The sequence below is a fragment of the Crocodylus porosus genome, unplaced genomic scaffold (genome assembly GCF_001723895.1).
Source record: "Crocodylus porosus isolate Cpor-Errol unplaced genomic scaffold, CroPor_comp1, whole genome shotgun sequence".
Lineage (NCBI taxonomy): Eukaryota > Metazoa > Chordata > Crocodylia > Crocodylidae > Crocodylus > Crocodylus porosus.
This window is the reverse complement of record NW_017728943.1, coordinates 26652903-26671563: the sequence shown is the minus strand read 5'-3', so window position 1 is coordinate 26671563 and position 18661 is coordinate 26652903. Positions and strand designations below refer to the sequence as shown.

The 18661-nt window shown below is 41.6% G+C and overlaps 1 protein-coding gene across 4 annotated transcripts in view; it reads right to left on the bottom strand.

The window, feature by feature from the left end:
* Positions 1-18661, bottom strand: part of MCM8 (minichromosome maintenance 8 homologous recombination repair factor) — a 33202-nt gene that overhangs the window by 13507 nt on the left and 1034 nt on the right. For 3 of the 4 annotated variants that reach the window (XM_019549074.1, XM_019549073.1, XM_019549076.1), the window contains exons 2-12: positions 17720-17885; positions 17460-17534; positions 13928-14010; positions 12886-13035; positions 11655-11758; positions 11161-11359; positions 10685-10770; positions 3945-4096; positions 2499-2697; positions 1573-1603; positions 1016-1156 (exon numbers count right to left, since the gene is read on the bottom strand). In XM_019549074.1, coding sequence (XP_019404619.1) covers positions 1016-1156; positions 1573-1603; positions 2499-2697; positions 3945-4096; positions 10685-10770; positions 11161-11359; positions 11655-11758; positions 12886-13035; positions 13928-14010; positions 17460-17534; positions 17720-17858 — 1359 coding nt within the window. In that variant the 5' untranslated portion in view covers positions 17859-17885. Of the gene's footprint in view, positions 1-1015; positions 1157-1572; positions 1604-2498; positions 2698-3944; positions 4097-10684; positions 10771-11160; positions 11360-11654; positions 11759-12885; positions 13036-13927; positions 14011-17459; positions 17535-17719; positions 17886-17954; positions 18016-18661 lie in introns of those variants that run through there. The other variant, XM_019549075.1, reaches the window with a different exon arrangement.

The window sequence follows — 18661 nt, the reverse complement described above, 5'->3', positions numbered from 1 at the left end:
CCCAGTACTCTTTCCTGCCATGGCAGGGGGTCGGACTAGATGATCTACTCAGGTCCCTTCCGACCCTAGAAACTATGAAACTATTAAGCAGACAAAAGACAGGGAAGAGGTACAACATACAAGATTTTTTTCTGTGGGCTTACTTAACTGTTAAGAGTGGGAGAGGTATACAAGGGGGACAGGGCAGTAAAGAGGATAAGAGGGGCAGCGAGGGAGTGAAACAGAACTGTAGCTACTTAAGAGAGACAGTATCAAACATCTGGTCCATGGACCGTTTCATTAGGCCCTCTGGTAGTTTGGTAGGAGCCCAGAAGTTGGGGCTGGGTTACTGCCTACAGCAAAACTCATCAGAATTATGGAAGTGCGCTAGGGCTGTGCAGATACTGCTGTTGCTTGCCTGCTACTGTCCAACCCCACTACTGCCCCTGGACTTGCACCACTGTTGGACCCATGCCACAGCCACTACCCAATCCCCATCTTTGGCCCCAGACCTGCTGCCCCTAGACCTTTGAATACGACCTACAAGACCCTCCCCGCTTTCCTCCTCATCTATATTTAGCCTAGGGCGAGTTTGACACTTCTGACTTAATGCAAACTAGCCAAAGCAGAACAGGGAAGAGAAAATCCAGTGACAAATGTAGACGCCTCTCAATGTCCTTGAATCACTGCTTTGGGCTGCTTCTGTAGCTGCTGCTACAAGTTGAAGTCTCCAGCTGCCTCCTCTTTACAGTTTATCCCCTTGAGGCCGCATAAAAGAGGGGAGGTATCAGAGTCCTAGTAACCCCAGAGAACAGCTATCTCCCCTGCACAGTTAAGAGTCTGGGATAGATGGTGTGGGGATTGTGATCCCATCTAAGTCCAAAGTAATCCTTCAGCCCCAGGGCAGCATTCCGCACTCCGGCTGCTTCTGCAGTGGACCACAGGGTTGCACGTGCAAAGAAACACTCAATGCAAGGAGTTAGAGACAAAGCAACAAGCATGCATCCACCCTCCATCACGATAAATTAACCCATACTTGCAACATCTGACTCTTTCCCAATCCTGGATCGCCAACCACCAGAACATGTGGGTCTCCTCGCACTGGAATTCTGTTTTTGTCATCAACATATTTTTGGCATCCTCCAAACAATGCCAGCACCAAACCTGCCTTTACAATCTAGAATGGTAAATACAGACACTAGTCAGAATTAGGCAACAGAAACCATTGGTAATAAATGCTTCCCAGAGCTAGCTGTGTTCAACTGAACCATGTAGAAGGGAGAGATTGTATAGTGCAAGAAAAGGTTGAAAAGGAACGAGAGCTGCCACCCTTGCACCATTCCCTACCTAGGTTCTTTTCTGGGATTTCTCTTTGTGAACTGACACGGAAAAAGGAACAGTGAATCCAAACACTAGCTGGCAGCTGGGGTGGGACGGGATGGGGGAGAAGGTATCAGTTTTTTCCACATTGCTAAGCTTTAAAAAAAAAACAAAACAAAACAAAAACCAAACCATCCCTTGGGAGTTCACTGTAACCAAGTTGTAAATAAGTTTGAAATCAGAATGAAAAGCTGAACTGTAAAAATTACTTACTTCATGGCCATATATAGTAGGACAAAGTGAGCTGAAAAACCCAAGACATTAAAATGTGATTAATACGGATCTCATATTACCACTACAGAATCATTTACTCTGTCTCAATTATCAAACAGGTACAGAAGTTCATTTTTTCATATTAAATCACATCAAAACCAAGACTTCATAAAAATACAGTATCAAACTCCTTGAACTTTTTGGACAGTCAATTCTACTTATCATTAAATGAGCTGTACTCACTTCAGCCTGTACACACATAAAAAAAAAGAACTAGTTACACACCAGTTGCTCTATCCTCTCTTATCTTTGCAGCATAACTACTTCTAATCAGCATAAACCTCCTGCTCAACTTTGCTGCCATTTGAAGTGGTCATGGATTCCACAGAGCTTAGCTGTAGTGTCCTGGAATCCTCCAGGACTACCTTCTGGCCCTGCATTATCTGCTTCATGTCCACTGCTTTAGTCTCACATCTCAGTTCCTCCAGTAGTGCTGGGATGCCACAGGCAGACTACAGAACATAACAGAACAGTGCACAACACAAGCTGCAAGTAGAATGGTTTCACACATTAAAAAAATAATAATGCAAAAAACTTTAGGGACTGAAAAAAGAAGAGACTGAGAAGAAAAACATCACAGAAGTATGTGTGAGCACAAGTACATATACTGCCCTGCTGAAGAATACACACAGTTGGGGTGAAAATTCAACAACTGGGTACAACTGCAAACATCTGCTTAACTAACCTCACCTCCTACCCAGGCATCATGCTTATATTAACTTACAAGGGAATACTTCATTAAGAGATGAGGCCAATACTGACTGTTTAAGTCAGTCAAGAAGAAGCCGAACAAATAATACACCAGACTTGAAAGACAAAAGCTGCAATGGTAAGGTCTACACTGCTAAAACTAAGAAACAACTTACTTGACAATCAGCTTGAACAGATTTTCTTCGGCTTGAATCTCTCGAACAGCATAAAGATCTTTTAGTGAAAATTCCAGGAATGCTCTGTGATCAGTCTCATCTTCACATTTTTTAATTTTTTGTCCTTTACTGTTGCTGACAGAATTTGCCTCAATGTACAACAAGAACATACACTTATCATTCTTATTTCTAGAGGCTCCTATTAAATGATAAAGACAGTCAAAAGTAGGAAGGCAATTAATTTAGTTCAGAAATATTAAACACCACATGCTCAAACTGCTAAACACTTTAATTAAAAATATGAGCTAAAGTCCAATCACAGTTCCTAGATTGCAGGACGATGTAGTTCTAGGACAATATACTGCTATTTGTATTTGTACAACTTATTTTTTCAAAGCCTGATACAAAGCCAGAAAAATGACACGATGAGCTTCCTTTACTTTTAAAATGCTGGTTCATCTTCTTACAGTGAGACACAGTCAGGGACTTATCTGAAATATGTGATTAATTTTACTTTAATTACATTTTACTTTAAAATAATTATTTTAATTAAATTAAATTCATTATTTAGAAACACAAATGACACTGATAAAAAACCCTGATATTACATGAGACTTTAAAACTGCTAGCTTAGCCTGAATAGATGCATACTACATTTTACTCCTAAAATACTTGTTAAAGTTGTATAGCAAGGAAGATGAGAAAAAATGCTATTAAAAAGAATGAAACACTATCTACCTCCTTAACAGAAGAATTACTGAACTATTATAACAACACCTTCAAAAACTGATAGGTCATCAGAATTCTTTGTACACACTTCATTACAGATCACCAGAGAACTTCAGAAGAGAGGATCCATAAGGTTTACCCAAGCACAGAAGTGAGTCATTAAAGAGATTGCACAGTTATAAGTGTACCCATAACCATAATTTATTTTAACCCTGATAACAACCTGCTTGAAATGAAAGATGAAAACTGTCAAAAAGCTAATCTCAAAGAGACCATTTTAGACACAAGCCTGGCAAGCAGGCCTTGATCTCAGTGCCTTGTTTCCTTTAGCAGTGTATAGTAGACTTTGAGCCAAATGACTTACTGGAATATCGGAAGCCTGTTGTGGGAATTCAGACCTCAACACAGAGGGCTACTGCACTGCAGATTGTATGAGAGTCAGTGCAGATTGGTGCCAAGAGATACGCAGCTGCTCCCACAATTTACTTTATTAACTTAGTTTTTTCCTTTCTCCTTTTCACTACTAGGGCACCTACCTGTTCAACAATTTCCCCATGTACACTTAGTAATTTTCTAAGCAGTGAATAGATGCGCTTTGAGAGACCAAATCAATGACCAATTAACAAAACTATCCTTTTTCATTGCATGCAAGATATACATGAGGTTAAGGGGAAAAAACTCCCAAGCAAATGAAACTTTAAACTACATGTGCTGTACCTTCTTCAGAGTTTGACACCTTGACAATTCCCGTAATTGTGATTATATCTCCTGGAACACAACTGTCCACAAGATCCTGAACCAGCTCACATTCTATGGTGCGAGGAATTCGACCTGCTTCTCGCTGATCATCAGACATGAGTTCCTGAACCCTAAAATATAAAGAATTGCACCAGTCTGTAACGTTTCCATTTAAACTCTTCTATCAAAAGTCCTCAAAAAGTATGCTTCAAAACAGTATTTCTGATGTCATAAGACAGGAGATGATAGTAACAGAATGATAATCCTAAATAGTGATGTAAAATAGAAAAGTCTCCAGCTTTCAAAGTCAGAAAACTCCAAAAATGTTGAGTGCTTGCAGGACCAGGGTTTTAATATACAGTTCACTTTTTCTTAAACATATGCTCCAAACATTTCCAAAGAATCACAACTTGATTAATGCTATATAACTGTCAACTCTAATAGCACTTTACAACTCAGTGAAATCTAATCACATAACAGCTTACATATAAAAACTCTCTTTCCCTGTTCTCAGCTCTCTGAATGTAATGCATACAGGGATACTGGCATGGGCAGATCTAGGATTTTGAAAAGCGGGGTGTAGATGGTGTGATGTCTCATGATATATATTTTTTTTCCCCTCAAACAACATATTTTTCTCCACTTAAAAATAAATTAGAAGCTTTACTAATAAGTTAGGGGTCCAGGGTTATATTATTCAATGCAAGACTTAAGGAAAAACTATTAGAACTTTAATGGAATGTGCAGTAATTTGCTATATTATGTATACAACACAACAAACTATGTAAACAATAAAATACATTATTTCCTTACTGCTTTAACCATTAAGTGTAAATCTCCTTTTTTCAGATTTATAACTCAAATTCTAGCCTTCTTGAACATCCTGATAATGTATTCCATGCTTCACTGAAACATATGTCTGCATCAGAGTTAGTTTCCACACCTGAGTTAATATTTTTACCTAGAATGAAAAACAGTATTCAGGGCCGAGAAACGGGGGCTACTTTACCAGGAGCAGCTAACACACAACTGCATTGCAGAAGAAAGGCTGGTTGGATTAGCACAGCATCAGGACCATTAAAAAGGAGAGAGGGTCATTAAAACATCTGGAATGAAGAGTTTAGACGGAATCAAGTAGAATTAGAATGAGTGACTCCATCACTGCTGCCTGAATAGAAACGCTACTGTTACTGCCAAGCAGTTGGCTTTAAAAATTTGGGTGGACTAGAGTCAAAGGGAGGGTCCACTTATCCCCCCACAGCCCCCCGGATACTGGCAATACAATCAATTGTGACCAGTTTTATGTCCATCTCCTAACCCAAAAAGAAGGCTTCCTGAAATTGTCCTACTGTTAAAAAGAAGTTCCTTTTTGGGTAAAGACTAAGCAAAGAAAGAGTCAGACCAACAGGAAAGTTTTAGGAACCACTTGTTTTCCATATCTGTTTTCCTGAAAAACACAATTTCATGCTAACAAAAATTAGATATTCTTCCTGCCTAAAGCTGGAAATACTACTGAAATACAAGACAAGATTCACAATGTAGTCTACCGAAACTCTACTACTATTTTTTTTTATATTCCAAAGGAGTATTATCCAACTTTCATCCACTTTGAACAATAGTCATTTAATAATCTTCACTTCAGTCTAAGAAAAACTGAAAAGTCCATGGTGATAAATTAAAAACTTCGAGAAGTTACAAATGTTGACTAATGTTCTATTTTATTCTTGTTAAAATGACTTCAGGATGTTTATGCAATTCCTGTAAATACTGTAGACAGCAATATGGAAACAGTTCATAAAAAATAACACATTTCAGGATTGTTACTTAATTATGGATTTTTGATTTGGCAAAATTAATATGCAAATACACAGGATAATAAAGATTATGCGGTATAAAGAAAGATAATGAGATATTTATCATCATCAGAATATTTCCAAATTAAGAACCTAAAATCCTGCAGCCCTCATGAAGAGAGAAATTCAGTGACTTCAATGGGAATTTAGTTATAGCACCCCTAAATATGTTAGCATTTGAGTCGTACATAACAGCTGGCTATTTCACCTATACATTGATATAAAAAAGCTAAGTTAAATGAATTGTTCATTCTAGTTAGCATGCAATCTAGCATGTGGTCTCCTGAAACGAGGAGGGAACACTTCCAGTAATTTTGGACAGTATCGGTGAGTCCACAGATGATTGAGGGGGCCCATCCAAAATCTGCGTTTGACTGTAGACATGGCAAAGTTCTGGGAGGAAGGATAGTGAGGTGAGCTTGCTCAGAAAGATCAGTGCCTTGGTGTATATCATGGCACCACTGAGGACAATTCAGTGCTCAAGTCCCCCAAGTATTCATGTTAATATTGTATTTCTTCAGATTGGCATTCCAGGTGTTCTTCAATCTCTTCTTTTGCCCATCCCGAGTAGCGACCACTGGTGAGCTGGGATTACAGAACCTGCTTTGAGAGCCAGTTGTCAGGTATCCTTATGACATGCCCTATCCAACAGAACTGGTGTTATATAAACATGGCTTCAATGCTGGTGGTATTTACTTAAGCCAGAACACTGGCATTCAACTCACCATTTTTTCCAATTGATTTGGAGGATTTTGCTAAGACATTCACATTCCTAATGGTAACATTCCAAAGCTTTTAAGTTTTTCCAATGCATCATCTAAGTTTTACACCCATCTAACAGGGTAGAGGTAACAACAGCCTGGAATATGAAAAGTAGGGTTTAGTCCTGATGTCATGATCATCACAAGACCATTTCAGAGATGTCCAAAGGCAACAATAACAGATTGTATCCAGTGTAATAAGCCATGCAATTAGAAAGAGGCCTTTGCTGCAAAATTCAGACCCATTTTGGGGTAAGATGTTGAACTGTATTCACTACAGACAGAGATTTCTGAGCTCTTCTTTACAGTTTTAACAGCACCCTCTAGTGCTATTCTCAAGAATCTGTAGCACTATGATTAAAATAATTTTAGAAGGTTTGTCAATAGAAAAAAAACAATACAAAACAGTGGTATGTTAAAAAAAAAAGTGACACTTAAATTTTGCTACCACCTATTTTATAGTTTTTAAATACCGACCTGTACAATTTGGATGCAGAATATCAACTTCATTTCCTTGAATGATTCTTCTTTTTTAGCAATCCCTCACCATCAAGGATGATCGTCTTCCATGACTTTCTTATCTGTGGGTCCACAGATGGGTGATGAGGCCAATATGGGATTAACAGGCTCTGCTGCAACTAGGGCACGTTTCCAAATGTTTGCCTTCATTGATTTTGAGTGCAGTAAAAGCGATCCCATTGGACATGGTTATCTAGTCAAAAAGAAGGTAGAGTGCATCTTTTCTAGCTCCCTCTTCCTGTGGGGTGAGTAGAGTGGATTCTAAAGAGAGCTGTTCAGTCACAGTTACAGCTGTCGAATCATATTCCTGTCCTCATCCAAGCGCTAGTTGACCTTCTTGTAACATGCCAGTTCATGACCAGGAGCTTCCATACCTCAAAATCCTGCTCTCATCATCACTAGCTGGTTGCTAAAAGGCTTGAAAAATGTGCTGGGAAAGTAGTTTTCATGGAATATACCTGCGTATGATACCTTTTATCATGGGGAAAGTGCTGCACATCAGCTCCCACACAGTTCTTAATATGAACAGGACCTTAATCCAATGGTAAGCAAGCCAAGACAACTAGAGATTTTATTCTGCTGCAGCCTTCATCTGCCTTTATAGCCGCTGAGATTGTAACATCCTCTTCTGCCTGTTCTGCCATTGAGGACTTGTAGACCTATGGCTGTGGGCTAAGCAGGCTTATATATAGTCGTGATCTGTACTCTCCATGTCAGAGCACCATCGAAAGGATATATGTGGCTCTTCAGGAGGGAAAACATTGCCATTTGCTGACCCCACCACATCCTGGTCATGCTGTCACTACTTGGTCAGCAACTGCTTAAACATCAGAATTACCTCTGCTTATTTCACAGCTAACCTTCCCTATCTGTCATTCCTCTATCCGCCACCTGTAGATTGGGTAGGTAACTGAACAGTTCTGCTGCCAACTTCTATGATAAAGGTGATGTTCACTGTGGATGGGAGGGAGAGCAGCAGATTTGATTTATATTGACTTCAGCAAGGCTTTTGACACCAGTTCTTATGACATTTTTCTTGACAAGCTAAGGAAATACAGACTAGACCAAGGTCTGTAAGGTAAACACAAAACTGGTTAGATCATCATGCTCAACAAGTAGTCACCCATGGCTCAATGTCTAGTTGGGAGATGGTATCAAATGCAGTTTCCCAGGGGTCTGCCATGGGTCCAGTATTGTTCAACATAATCATTAATGATTTGGATGATGGGATTCAGTGGAGGCTTAGCAAATCTGTGTTTGATACCAACTTGGGTAGAGTTGCAAATACTCTGGAGAGTAGAGCTAGGATCCAGAATGACCTGAGTAGACTGTAAATATGGCCTACCGTCAATCAATCAGAGGAGATTCAACAAGGCCCAAGTGCTAAGTCCTGCACTTGGGACAGAATAATTGCATGCACAAATGCAGACTGGAAAATTACTGGCTAGGTTGTAATACGGTAGAGAAGGACCTGAAAGTTACTGTGGATCATAAGCTTAAACATAAGCCAACAGTGTGCTCTCACTGCAAAAAGAGCAACAGCATCCTGGGTTGTATTAACAGGAATATCACTTGCAAATCAAGAAAAGTAATTTTTTCTGTTTTATTCAGCACTGGTGAAGCCTCCTCACTTGGAGTATTGCATTTGATTTTGGTCTCCACACTTGAAGGAAGATGTAGACATGTTTAAGAGAGTTCAGTGCAAAGCAACACAAATGATTAGGGGCCTGAGAAGTATGATGTGTAAGGAAAGGCTGAAAGAAGTATAATTATTTAGTCTGGAGAAAAGAAAAAACTGAGGAGGGATTTGATGGCAAGTCTTCAAATATCTGAAGATGATTTTAAAAAAAAACATGGAGATGGGGCAGAAGAGGAAATTTAGATTTTAGTTTAGGAAGAACTCTCTGACTATGAAGGTGGTCAGAAACTGAAACAGTTTACCTAGTGAAGTTGTGGAATCTCCATGCTTGGAAACTTTCAGGAGCAGATTAGACACTTGGCCAAGATGATTTAGTTAGGGATGATCCTGCCTTTAGAAGGGAGCTGGAATAGATGAACTCATGAGGTCCCTTCCAGCCCTACTTTCCTATGATCCCATGAACCTGAAGAAACAGGACTGTAGAGAAACTCCAACACAGGTTAACTTGGAGTCTTGGGACTCTAAACTGAAATTACTCTGTTTGTTCATCCAGTTAAGGTTTGCTAAAAAGGGAAAGGAACATCACAAACTCTTCAGAATAAACACTGCTGTAATACAGAAAATATTGCTAATACAACAAAAGTGAGGAAAGAAAGTGGATCTCTTTAGGAAAATGATCCTAAATACAAATTATGGGGTATCTTTATTGCCTCAGCAATTTCCTTCCTGTGGGACTGCACAGATGAAGTCTTCCTGTGCTGCCGATTCCAGACAGCACAAACCACTGGAGGTGCAAAGAGAGCTCATAATTTAAGAAATGCTTACTTATTGATTAGATGTAGAAAGTTAATGAACAGTAATAAATCACATGTCCATAAATAATTTCCCAATTCGGGTCCACTTTAAACTGTGAAGACTTAACCCTAAAATTTGCTACAATTTATATAACCTTCAATTCTGACAGTTCACAGGGTAATGCAACTTTGCTCATACAGCTTTATTGTCCGTCACATTTACAGCACGACCATCACAATGATGCCGTAACCAAGAATCTGAATTAACTAGGGGTGTGCTGATAAAGATTTTTTGGGCTGATACTGATGGCCAATTATAAACTAGACATACTGGTCAATACTGGTCCGATCGCCGATATGCAGCCTGGCAGCTTGGAGCAATGTCCAGCCAGTAAGTCTGTTGGGGGGGGAAGGGACAAACTATGGGGAAGCGTGGTCACGCTTGAAGATAGGCTGCAGATACAGGCAGACCTGGACAGGCTGGAGAGTTGGGCTAATCAGAACCAGCTTGGGCGACTCATCCGGGGATGGGGAGGGGAGAGCTGGCTTCCCACGCCACATGCACCGTGGAGGAGGCATGGGGAACATGTGCCTCCTGGGTCTGTGCATGGGGCAAGGCCAGGTTGGCCACTGCGGCAAATCTATGAAGCACATGTCCCTCATGCCTTCCCTGGGGGTGCAAGTCGTGGCAGAAGCTGCCCCCCTTCCCATTCCCCACGAGCCACCCGCTGCTCCATCCTAAGTCCCACCCCAGCTGGGCAGCACCTGCCCCTGCCCCACCCCACTTCTTCCCTGTGGAGACCTCAATCTGCCCCCTTTCCCTCCCCTGCACTGAGTTACCCGCCGGACACTGCTCTCCACACTGCCAGGCTGGATTCCTGGCCACACGCAGCAGCTGCACGCATGGATGCAGCATTTAAAATCGGCAACATTATCAACCACATTGGTCAAAAACAGCAGATTGCCAATAATGTCAATTTTCCTTTTATTGGTACTGATCCGATATGAACCAATGTATTAGTGGTGCACCTGTAGAATTAACCTAGTATACTGAATAAGGACAATAGATAAAGTGTAGCAGCATTTGGGTGAAACAATTCCTTTGTAAATGAATTTTTGAATACACACACACTTACTTAAAAAGGCCACTTACTTTATAGACTGCCAGTCCACAGTAATTGTTAAAGAAGAGCTTCTATCTGCAGTGAATGATCGGCCACGGCATTCAGGAATAGGACACTGCAACAGGATTAATTCATGATCAGGTCTGAGTTAAGTCAAATAGTTCTCTTTACTGCACAGTTTAAATTACAATATTTGATTCCAAGGCCGGGAGGAGGGGGTAAAAATCAGTACCATTCTATATGCAGCTCATAAACCACATAAGGGAAAAAAAAGCTATAGTTAAAGAAACTGTACTTGTAAAGATTAGAACTATTAACTAAAGTGGGCATGATTAAAAGAGAATTCACATAGTGAAGATATAGAGTAACAGTGGGACACATGATTTTTTTAATGTACCAATAACTTAGTTTAACTTGCAGAAATCTTCTATTCCTTTCATCCTCCTTCAAATATTGTTGCTATTTCTTTCCAATAAAATTTTAAGACAAAGTTATTTTATATTACCTTTGTGGGGAGGGTATATTTTCCATCTGGCAGTGAAAGACTCTGAACACCTAGACACGTGCTGCATATGAAAGCCATCTTGGTGCAGAGAGGCTTAATGTTACTGACCCGCACAACAGTACCACGCAAAGCAACATATTTTCCATAGCAATTAGCCCGAACATTCTTCAGTCGTGTCAATGGGTCATAGTTGTAGACCCTAAAATGAAATGTCAACATTTTTATTTAAGTCTTATTATCTCTTAAATGAAGGACTAAAATCTATTAAAAATGTGTGCAGTAAATCAGAACACAGCCAGAGGAAAGTGTTTATCAAAGGATCAGCCTTATACTTATTGTAACCTTAGATACTTTGCAGGGTTAAGTTCCTAATACTTATGCAAAAAGGAGGGTTTGCCAATTCCAAGAGGTATGCAGAGTTGTAGCAAACAGCTGTACAGAACCACTGAGGCACTCCACTTGTTTACTGCACCTTTTATTTCAAAGAAACTAACCTTGCATTTATACATGGCACATTGATTATAGGTTCTTCATTAATTGGCAATCCATCTTGCTCCTGCAGTTCAGCTGCATGCCTCTCAAGGTCTTTAGTTAACACCTAGATAGAAAAAAAAATGCTAGCCTAGGAAAGGACAGCTGCAAGCTAATGGGTTACAAAAAAGTTGAAAAGTTTTTACAGTGGTCCCATTTAACATGATGTTCTTTTTCTGAAAATTCTGCTTGATAGCACATTAGTCACTTAGCTTTGCCATGATATCCTGGAGGATAAAACCTCTACCTAACTCTGCTGAACGCCTCACTGAATATCAATGTGGGTATTGTTTGTGGAATCCTCTCTGTGGGGTGTTTATTTATTGTAAGCCACTCTGAGCATTTTGGATAGAGTGGGATGTACATCTAATAAATAAGTAAATGGAGATTATTTTAGTGATCTGGACTTTTCCATTCAACAACCATTCATTTTCCTTCCATATTTTAAATCCAGCTGAGCATCTTTGCTTTCATAAAAAGTAACCTCTGAAATGTATGTATTAGCACAGTTAAATGTCAGCATACCCGTTGGCATGTTTGCTGTCATGGCAAGAAACTACTTGTTTCAAGATATAGGACTTTACAACACAAGAAGTAGGAATTCCAAGGTCTATTCACTGCTTTGCCATGGACCTCATGCATCACCTTGGGCAAATCCTTTAAGATCTGCAACTTAGTTGCTCCTTGATGAGTAAATAATATATACATTGGGAATAGTAGCTCCATGCATCACAGAATCATTATCAATCTAGTTCACCAAAATGGTTAAATAATAGCAAGCTCAGCAGTCACGAAGCATTAGAGGAGACCAAAATATTATAAAAATATGATTTTAAAGGTACACAAAGGGTGGAGAGGAAAAATATTTTTTTTCTATGGAGAAATACATTTTTATAAATCAGGGAAAAAAAGGCTGTTTAGAAATAGGACTTTCTTCTGACACTGCTTATCATACTATAATAGTTATTAGTTGGGTCAAATTCCTGGCCCAAGAAGCTTGATACACATGTATTTTTAGCTCAGTAAACCCAAATCAGTCAGTTTAACACTGCAATATAAGCAGCTTAACAATTAACACCTCATTGTTAGTATTCTTTAATAACAACATTTTTTAAAAGAGTATTTATCAGTTTGATAACTACTTGAAAATATTGAGACGTAGTTACTTAACACCCATTTGAAACCCATATTTACCTGATGTATTGCTAGACCCATGCAGTCCAATATTTTCCGAGGCATATCTCTTAATTCATTTGATATATCTGGTATCAACTTAATTAAATCTTTATCGTCCATCAGCTCTTTATAATCCACAAGAATACTCCCTTTTCTTTCAATTTCATCCTAATAAAACATTTAGTTATGAAACAATTTCATTTCAGGTTAAAACAAAATATGTGAAAAGCTTTACTCATTATTTTTGAGACGTTAATTGAAATTTTAATATTATAAAAGCCTTAGTCTGTCTGTCTGTAATGCTTTACCTGCACTCGGATTTGTTGTCTTGGCAGCCAGTCAGAGTGCTCTGCACAGACAGAGACGTATAGTGGGGTGCTGCCATGACAGCAGGGACTGAGGGGCTGGTGCTAGCCTCACCGCCCCCCCTCCCCACCCCGGGTCCCTGCTCCCTGGAGGCAGAGGGGGACAGCGGAGACCAAAGCACCACCATAATGGAGAGAATGGAGTGGGGGACCAAGGCCAGCAGTGCTCCTTGGAAGTGGTGGTGGCATGTGGTGTCACAGCACTGGCCTCACTCCCACCCTCCACATGGCAGAGTGCCCCCATGACAGCAGGGACTGAGGGGTGGAGCAGGTCCTGCTCCTTGGAGCAGGCCCAGGGTCCTTCTCTTTGGAGCCAGGGGTCAGAGCAGGCCCCCCACTCCAACAACAGCCAGCAGGGCAAAGGCAGTGGCAGGGAAGAGGACAGGGAGAGAGGGAGGGAAACAGGAAGGAAGGGGAACCGGACCTGAAGCAACGGGGGTGGGGAGGTGGCAGAGGAGTGAGCCTCTGCCATAAGCAGCAGATAGGGAAGGGAAGGAGCGGGCCTGAACCAGAGGTGGCAAGCGAGGGAATTGGGGGAAGCCGGACCCCAACCCGAGGCAACACAGGTGCCTCTCTGTTCCTGCCTTTCCCCCCCTTCCCCCACCATCATGCTTGATGGGCAATTTGCTAGTATACATAAAAGAACATACAAGAGTTTAATAGAGTTGAATGTAGCAACAGTGGTGTGTTTTTACCTTGTCATAAAGTTCAATGCGGCTTGTGAAAAACTTTTGAAATGCTCGAATCTTCTGGACAAAAGGAGAGCTGTCATCATAAGCTGATTAGATGTATATACATGTTGTATTAGTAATTAACACAGAAATTAATCAAAAACAGCAGCATCATATATCCTTTATTTATATAACCAAAATTTATTGTAGAAACCACGTCATATTATTAACTACATTAGCTGGAAAAAATAAATAAATACAGGCAACTACTTAAATAACTCTATGGTGCTTTGCCCCTGCAGTTTTTTCATATTTCTCTCATGCACAGATGTGTTCCTCTAAAGGACTGGATGGAATTCTTTTCAGAGCTTATCACTACATAACTAGTACTGTAATGACTCCTTAAAGGATAAACAGAAAAAGAGAAAGGAGTGTGAGATGAGAAAGTAAGGCCTGGTGAAGACCAGCTAATCTATAATACATGCACTTTAGCTATAATCAAAAGGACTACTGCATAACAATACCCTGCACTATTTCCCAGCAGAAGAAGAACAGATCTAGGACGCCTGTCTTAAAAAGGGTGATAGTTTCTTTTCGTTAAGTTTTTTTGTAGTCTGAAACAGGAAGGAAACCTCAGTAGCCCTTTTTTTTCTGACCTATATAACATGCTTTCAGCCATGAGGATCAATCCTCAAAGTAAAGGAGACAAGTTTAACACAGGGAATACTTTGGGAATACTTTAACAGAGTGATTCTCAACCAGGATAACGGTACGCCGTGTGAGAAAATAGGCAGCTAAATGCAGGCTCAGTCTCATCCCTGCCTGGCCCCCTACAAGGAGGTCAGCACTGTAATAAGTTTTTTGAAATGGGGTACTCATCAATTCACAAAAGTTATGGAGGGGTACCTTGAGTAAAATGAGGCTTGCATCTAAAAAAGTTGAGAACTTGTTTTAAAACTGTATTTACTCAAATGTAAAATGAGGTCCTCCCCCTCTCCCCCATTCAGCATGAAGGGAAAAGGTCCTCATCTTGGATTCAAATACAAGCCTGAAGCAGGTGGCAACTTAGCTTAGTTTTGGCCCTGGGCTCAGTGCTGAAGCCAGAGCTGAGCCACCACCTAGCCAGAGCTGAAATGGCTCTTTTGGTGGAGAAGGGAGTATGCAGCAAGGGGGATACAAGAGGAGATCATGGTGAGAGAACCTGCAGCCTGCCCCATAGTCCCTGCATCTGTCCCCCCACCCCCTGTCTCCCACAACTGTCTCCTCCCCATACCTTCTGTTCCAGCTCTAGTCCCTCCACCTGCTACCCAGCCCAGCCAGGAGCTGCCACTTCTGATGGACTGCCCCAGAGGAACAGAGCTGCAGCAAAAGGTAAGAAGAGGGGGCATGGGGAAGCAAGCATAGAAAAGGGATAGGAAGCAGGGGTTAGGCACAGATAGAGCAGGGGTGGGCAAAAGATGGCTCACAGGCAGATACGGCCCACAGGGCCATTTTATCCGCCCCACAGGGCCCCTAAAAAAGTTTAGAAAATTAAACTGCATCTGTCCTTGGTTCCTGTCAAAGATGACAGGAACCAAGGGCAGTAGGACCCAGGGAAAGCCATGGAGAGCTCCTGCAACAGCAGGGCCCACCCAGCCCTGCCTCCCCAGCATGGGAAACTCAGGTAAGGGGAGGTGTGGCAAAGGGCAGGGGACTAGCTAATGCTGGGGGAGAGTGTGCCTACTCAGGACAGCCTTGCGCAGGCTGCGGGTGGCTGCAGCAGGGAGCTCTGGGCATAGGGTGGGGAAAGGGCTGCTTTTCCTGTGCTCAGCACTAGCTCCTTCCCTGACAGCAAGCAGGGGGTTGGAGCTACACGCTGCACCCTGCCTGTATTGAAGGGCTGAGGGGGCACTTGAGTGAGCAGGTGTGGGAACAGGGCCTGTACCCGTGTCCCAGGGTCAGTGCCAGCAGGGCCCAGAGTAGGGCCACAGGGGTACAGGGTCCCAGCTGGCAGGGGCTCTATGGAGCCAGGCCAGCTCCCCACCTCTACCTGCTGGTGCAGCCCAGTCCAGCTCCACAGGCCCCTGTCAGCCTGGGCCCAGATGCTCTGGGCCCCACCAGTGCTGGCCCTGGGACATTGGTCCCAAGATGGTGACCAGAGGGCAGGGCACCTGTCAAGGGGCAGGGCTACCCCTGTGGCCCTTGACAGCTTGTCACAACTTGGTAAGCGACCCTCTGCACGAAAAAATTGCCTGCCCCTGTACTATCGGGGGTGGGGGGGGAAGGGGGCAACAGGCACAGGTACGGGGGGAAGGAGTTGCGGGTGCAGGCAGGGAAAACAAAGAGCAGGGGTCTGGCCCTTTTACCTCTGCTTAGCCTGCCACAACAGTAGCAGGGGATGAATTTAAGATGACATTTCACCAATTAGATTCTGCACTTGGAAAATTATAACAAATTTGTAAGTTTTCATATACAGAATCTAATTTGGGGGGGGGGAAGTAGGGGGTATCTTAAATCCAAAGTTATTTTGGATTTAGATAAATATGGTGATTCAGAGTTGAAGGGGCAGAAAGTAGTTTATGTAGTGGATTCTTATGAGGCACGACCCAAAAAAGTGCAACAGGTGATGCATGTGAATAACATTGTGAATAACTAAGTTTCCAATAGACTACAAATTCCATTATGGTTCATAAACAGCCTTCTGGTTTTAGGTCAGCAGAACTTGTTCAATGTTTTGGTTTTGGGTTTGACAAGAGTCTGATGAAGACAGAATGCATTTTCCATTTTGCAGATTTGTTTCCAAGACTTAAACCTCCCACAGGAATTTCTCATTCATTTAGGCTGATTTTAGACACAGGACAAGAATAAAAGACAACACATAGTCACTTGCTCTTCATAACAGAGAGACCGCTGGGCAGCATTGCATCTCCTTGAGTAGGACTATCTAGCACTTTTAGGTTGTGCATGCACCCTAAATTTTCTCTGGTAGCTGTCATAGTACTTAAAAAGGTACCAACATATTGGATCTTGAAGTGCAACCTGACATATGTCACTGGTTGAAAGCAAAATTCCAAAAAGTACTTCATAGTAACTAGAGGTCCAGTCAAAGGACAAAATAGAGGGGAAGAAAGAACAGAAAGGGAGGGGAGTTTCTTTCTGTGCTCCTCCATTTTTTTAAAGGAGGAAATTATTTTCATGTTTAATTCATATTTTCCTTTATTGCACCTTGGGTTATTAGAAGGGTTTATGAATGAAGTCATTTATTTTTTCAACTTTCCAGTCCACTGGTTTCCCAATTGTGATTTGCAGCTCACCCATCAGCAGTTAACAAAGATATAGTAAATGGTTTACAGCTGGTCTACACATTGCACCAGCCCCACACATACACATATAGTGTTTTCAATTACAAGTCTGAGAGTACAAGTGCATGATGCCTTGCGAGAAATGCTGAGGATTAAAAGAGACTTGCTGATGTAAAAAGTTTGAGAATTATTTTTCTAATCTATTTGCTATTTACTCAACTCCAGGAAAATAAACAGAAATCGTTTCCCATAGAAAATGAATTAAAAATCCATACCTTCAGAGAAATACAGCTTCCACCCTTTGTATGGAGTAACTGGGTCTAATGTTGACTGAATTAATCGAGGCTGGGCTGAAAAGTATTAAAGTAAGTTTAGCTAGAGCAGTACGGGTATAGCAGCACCTCAGACTATTCTGAATTACTGTAGAGGACTAGTAAGCAAAGAGCAGCAGCTGTTGCACACAATAGTACATGGATAGGCACTGCTGTCCGAAAAATACTCTGCTTATTCCACCATAAGAGTAAAATTAACTCACCAGACTCAGCCTTCCCAGCATTTCCCTTCCAGTCTCCTTTTTGTCCTCTTCCTCTGCCTCGCCATCCTCCTCCTCCTCCTCGCCAGCTTTGAAAGCCTCTTCCTCGTCCATACCCTCTTCCTCTGGATTCACTGCTCATGTCACGCCATATAAATGAATTGTCAAACTGTGGGTTAAAAGAAAAGGAAAGGATTGTTAATGGAGAGTTATATACATACATAAAGAATTATATTACCTGGTTTCTTTAGCCAACTGTTGCATTAAAAGAACAAAATCAGGATTATTTCACTTGTGGAAAAAAAGAAGTCAAGATCCTTACTCCCCTAAAGAAGAAGGGGTGGGAGTACCATGACTGCCTGCACTGTCAGAGACGGAAAGAGGTTTTAGTCTGGTAAACACAATGAGATTGTGGAGGGCTGCCCAACCTGCTTATAGCAGCTGAGGACTGCAGGCCCAAAACATACCTCTCATTTGTACCACAGACTAGAAGGGTCAGCCTGGAGTCAGAACCTCTCCAAGTCTGCATGTGACCTGCACTATGACAGGTCAAAAGGGCCTGCCCATATTGGCTGTTTAGCTTTCTCCTGAGGGGATGGAAGAGCTAATACTAAAGCATCATTTCCCACATGTCTAAGAGCTACCCCACTTTGAAAAAACGGAAATCACTGCTCTTCTGTTCTCTACTACTTTGCTCCTGCCATGTTTCATTAGAAGATGACATGTCTTTCAGAAGTCTTTCACACATCTTGTGTATCCCTCAACAAATGCAGAGAGAATGGTGCAAATGGCAGCAAGGCAACAACTAAAAATGATCTGCCATTTAAGGAAAACGGGAACTCCAGATAAATCATTTCAAAGCCAGCCTGCTGCAGCACCCTTTCATGTCATGACAGAGCAGTGGCTTTTGACTATTGGAGACTCGAGTTCCCACTTGGAAAACTT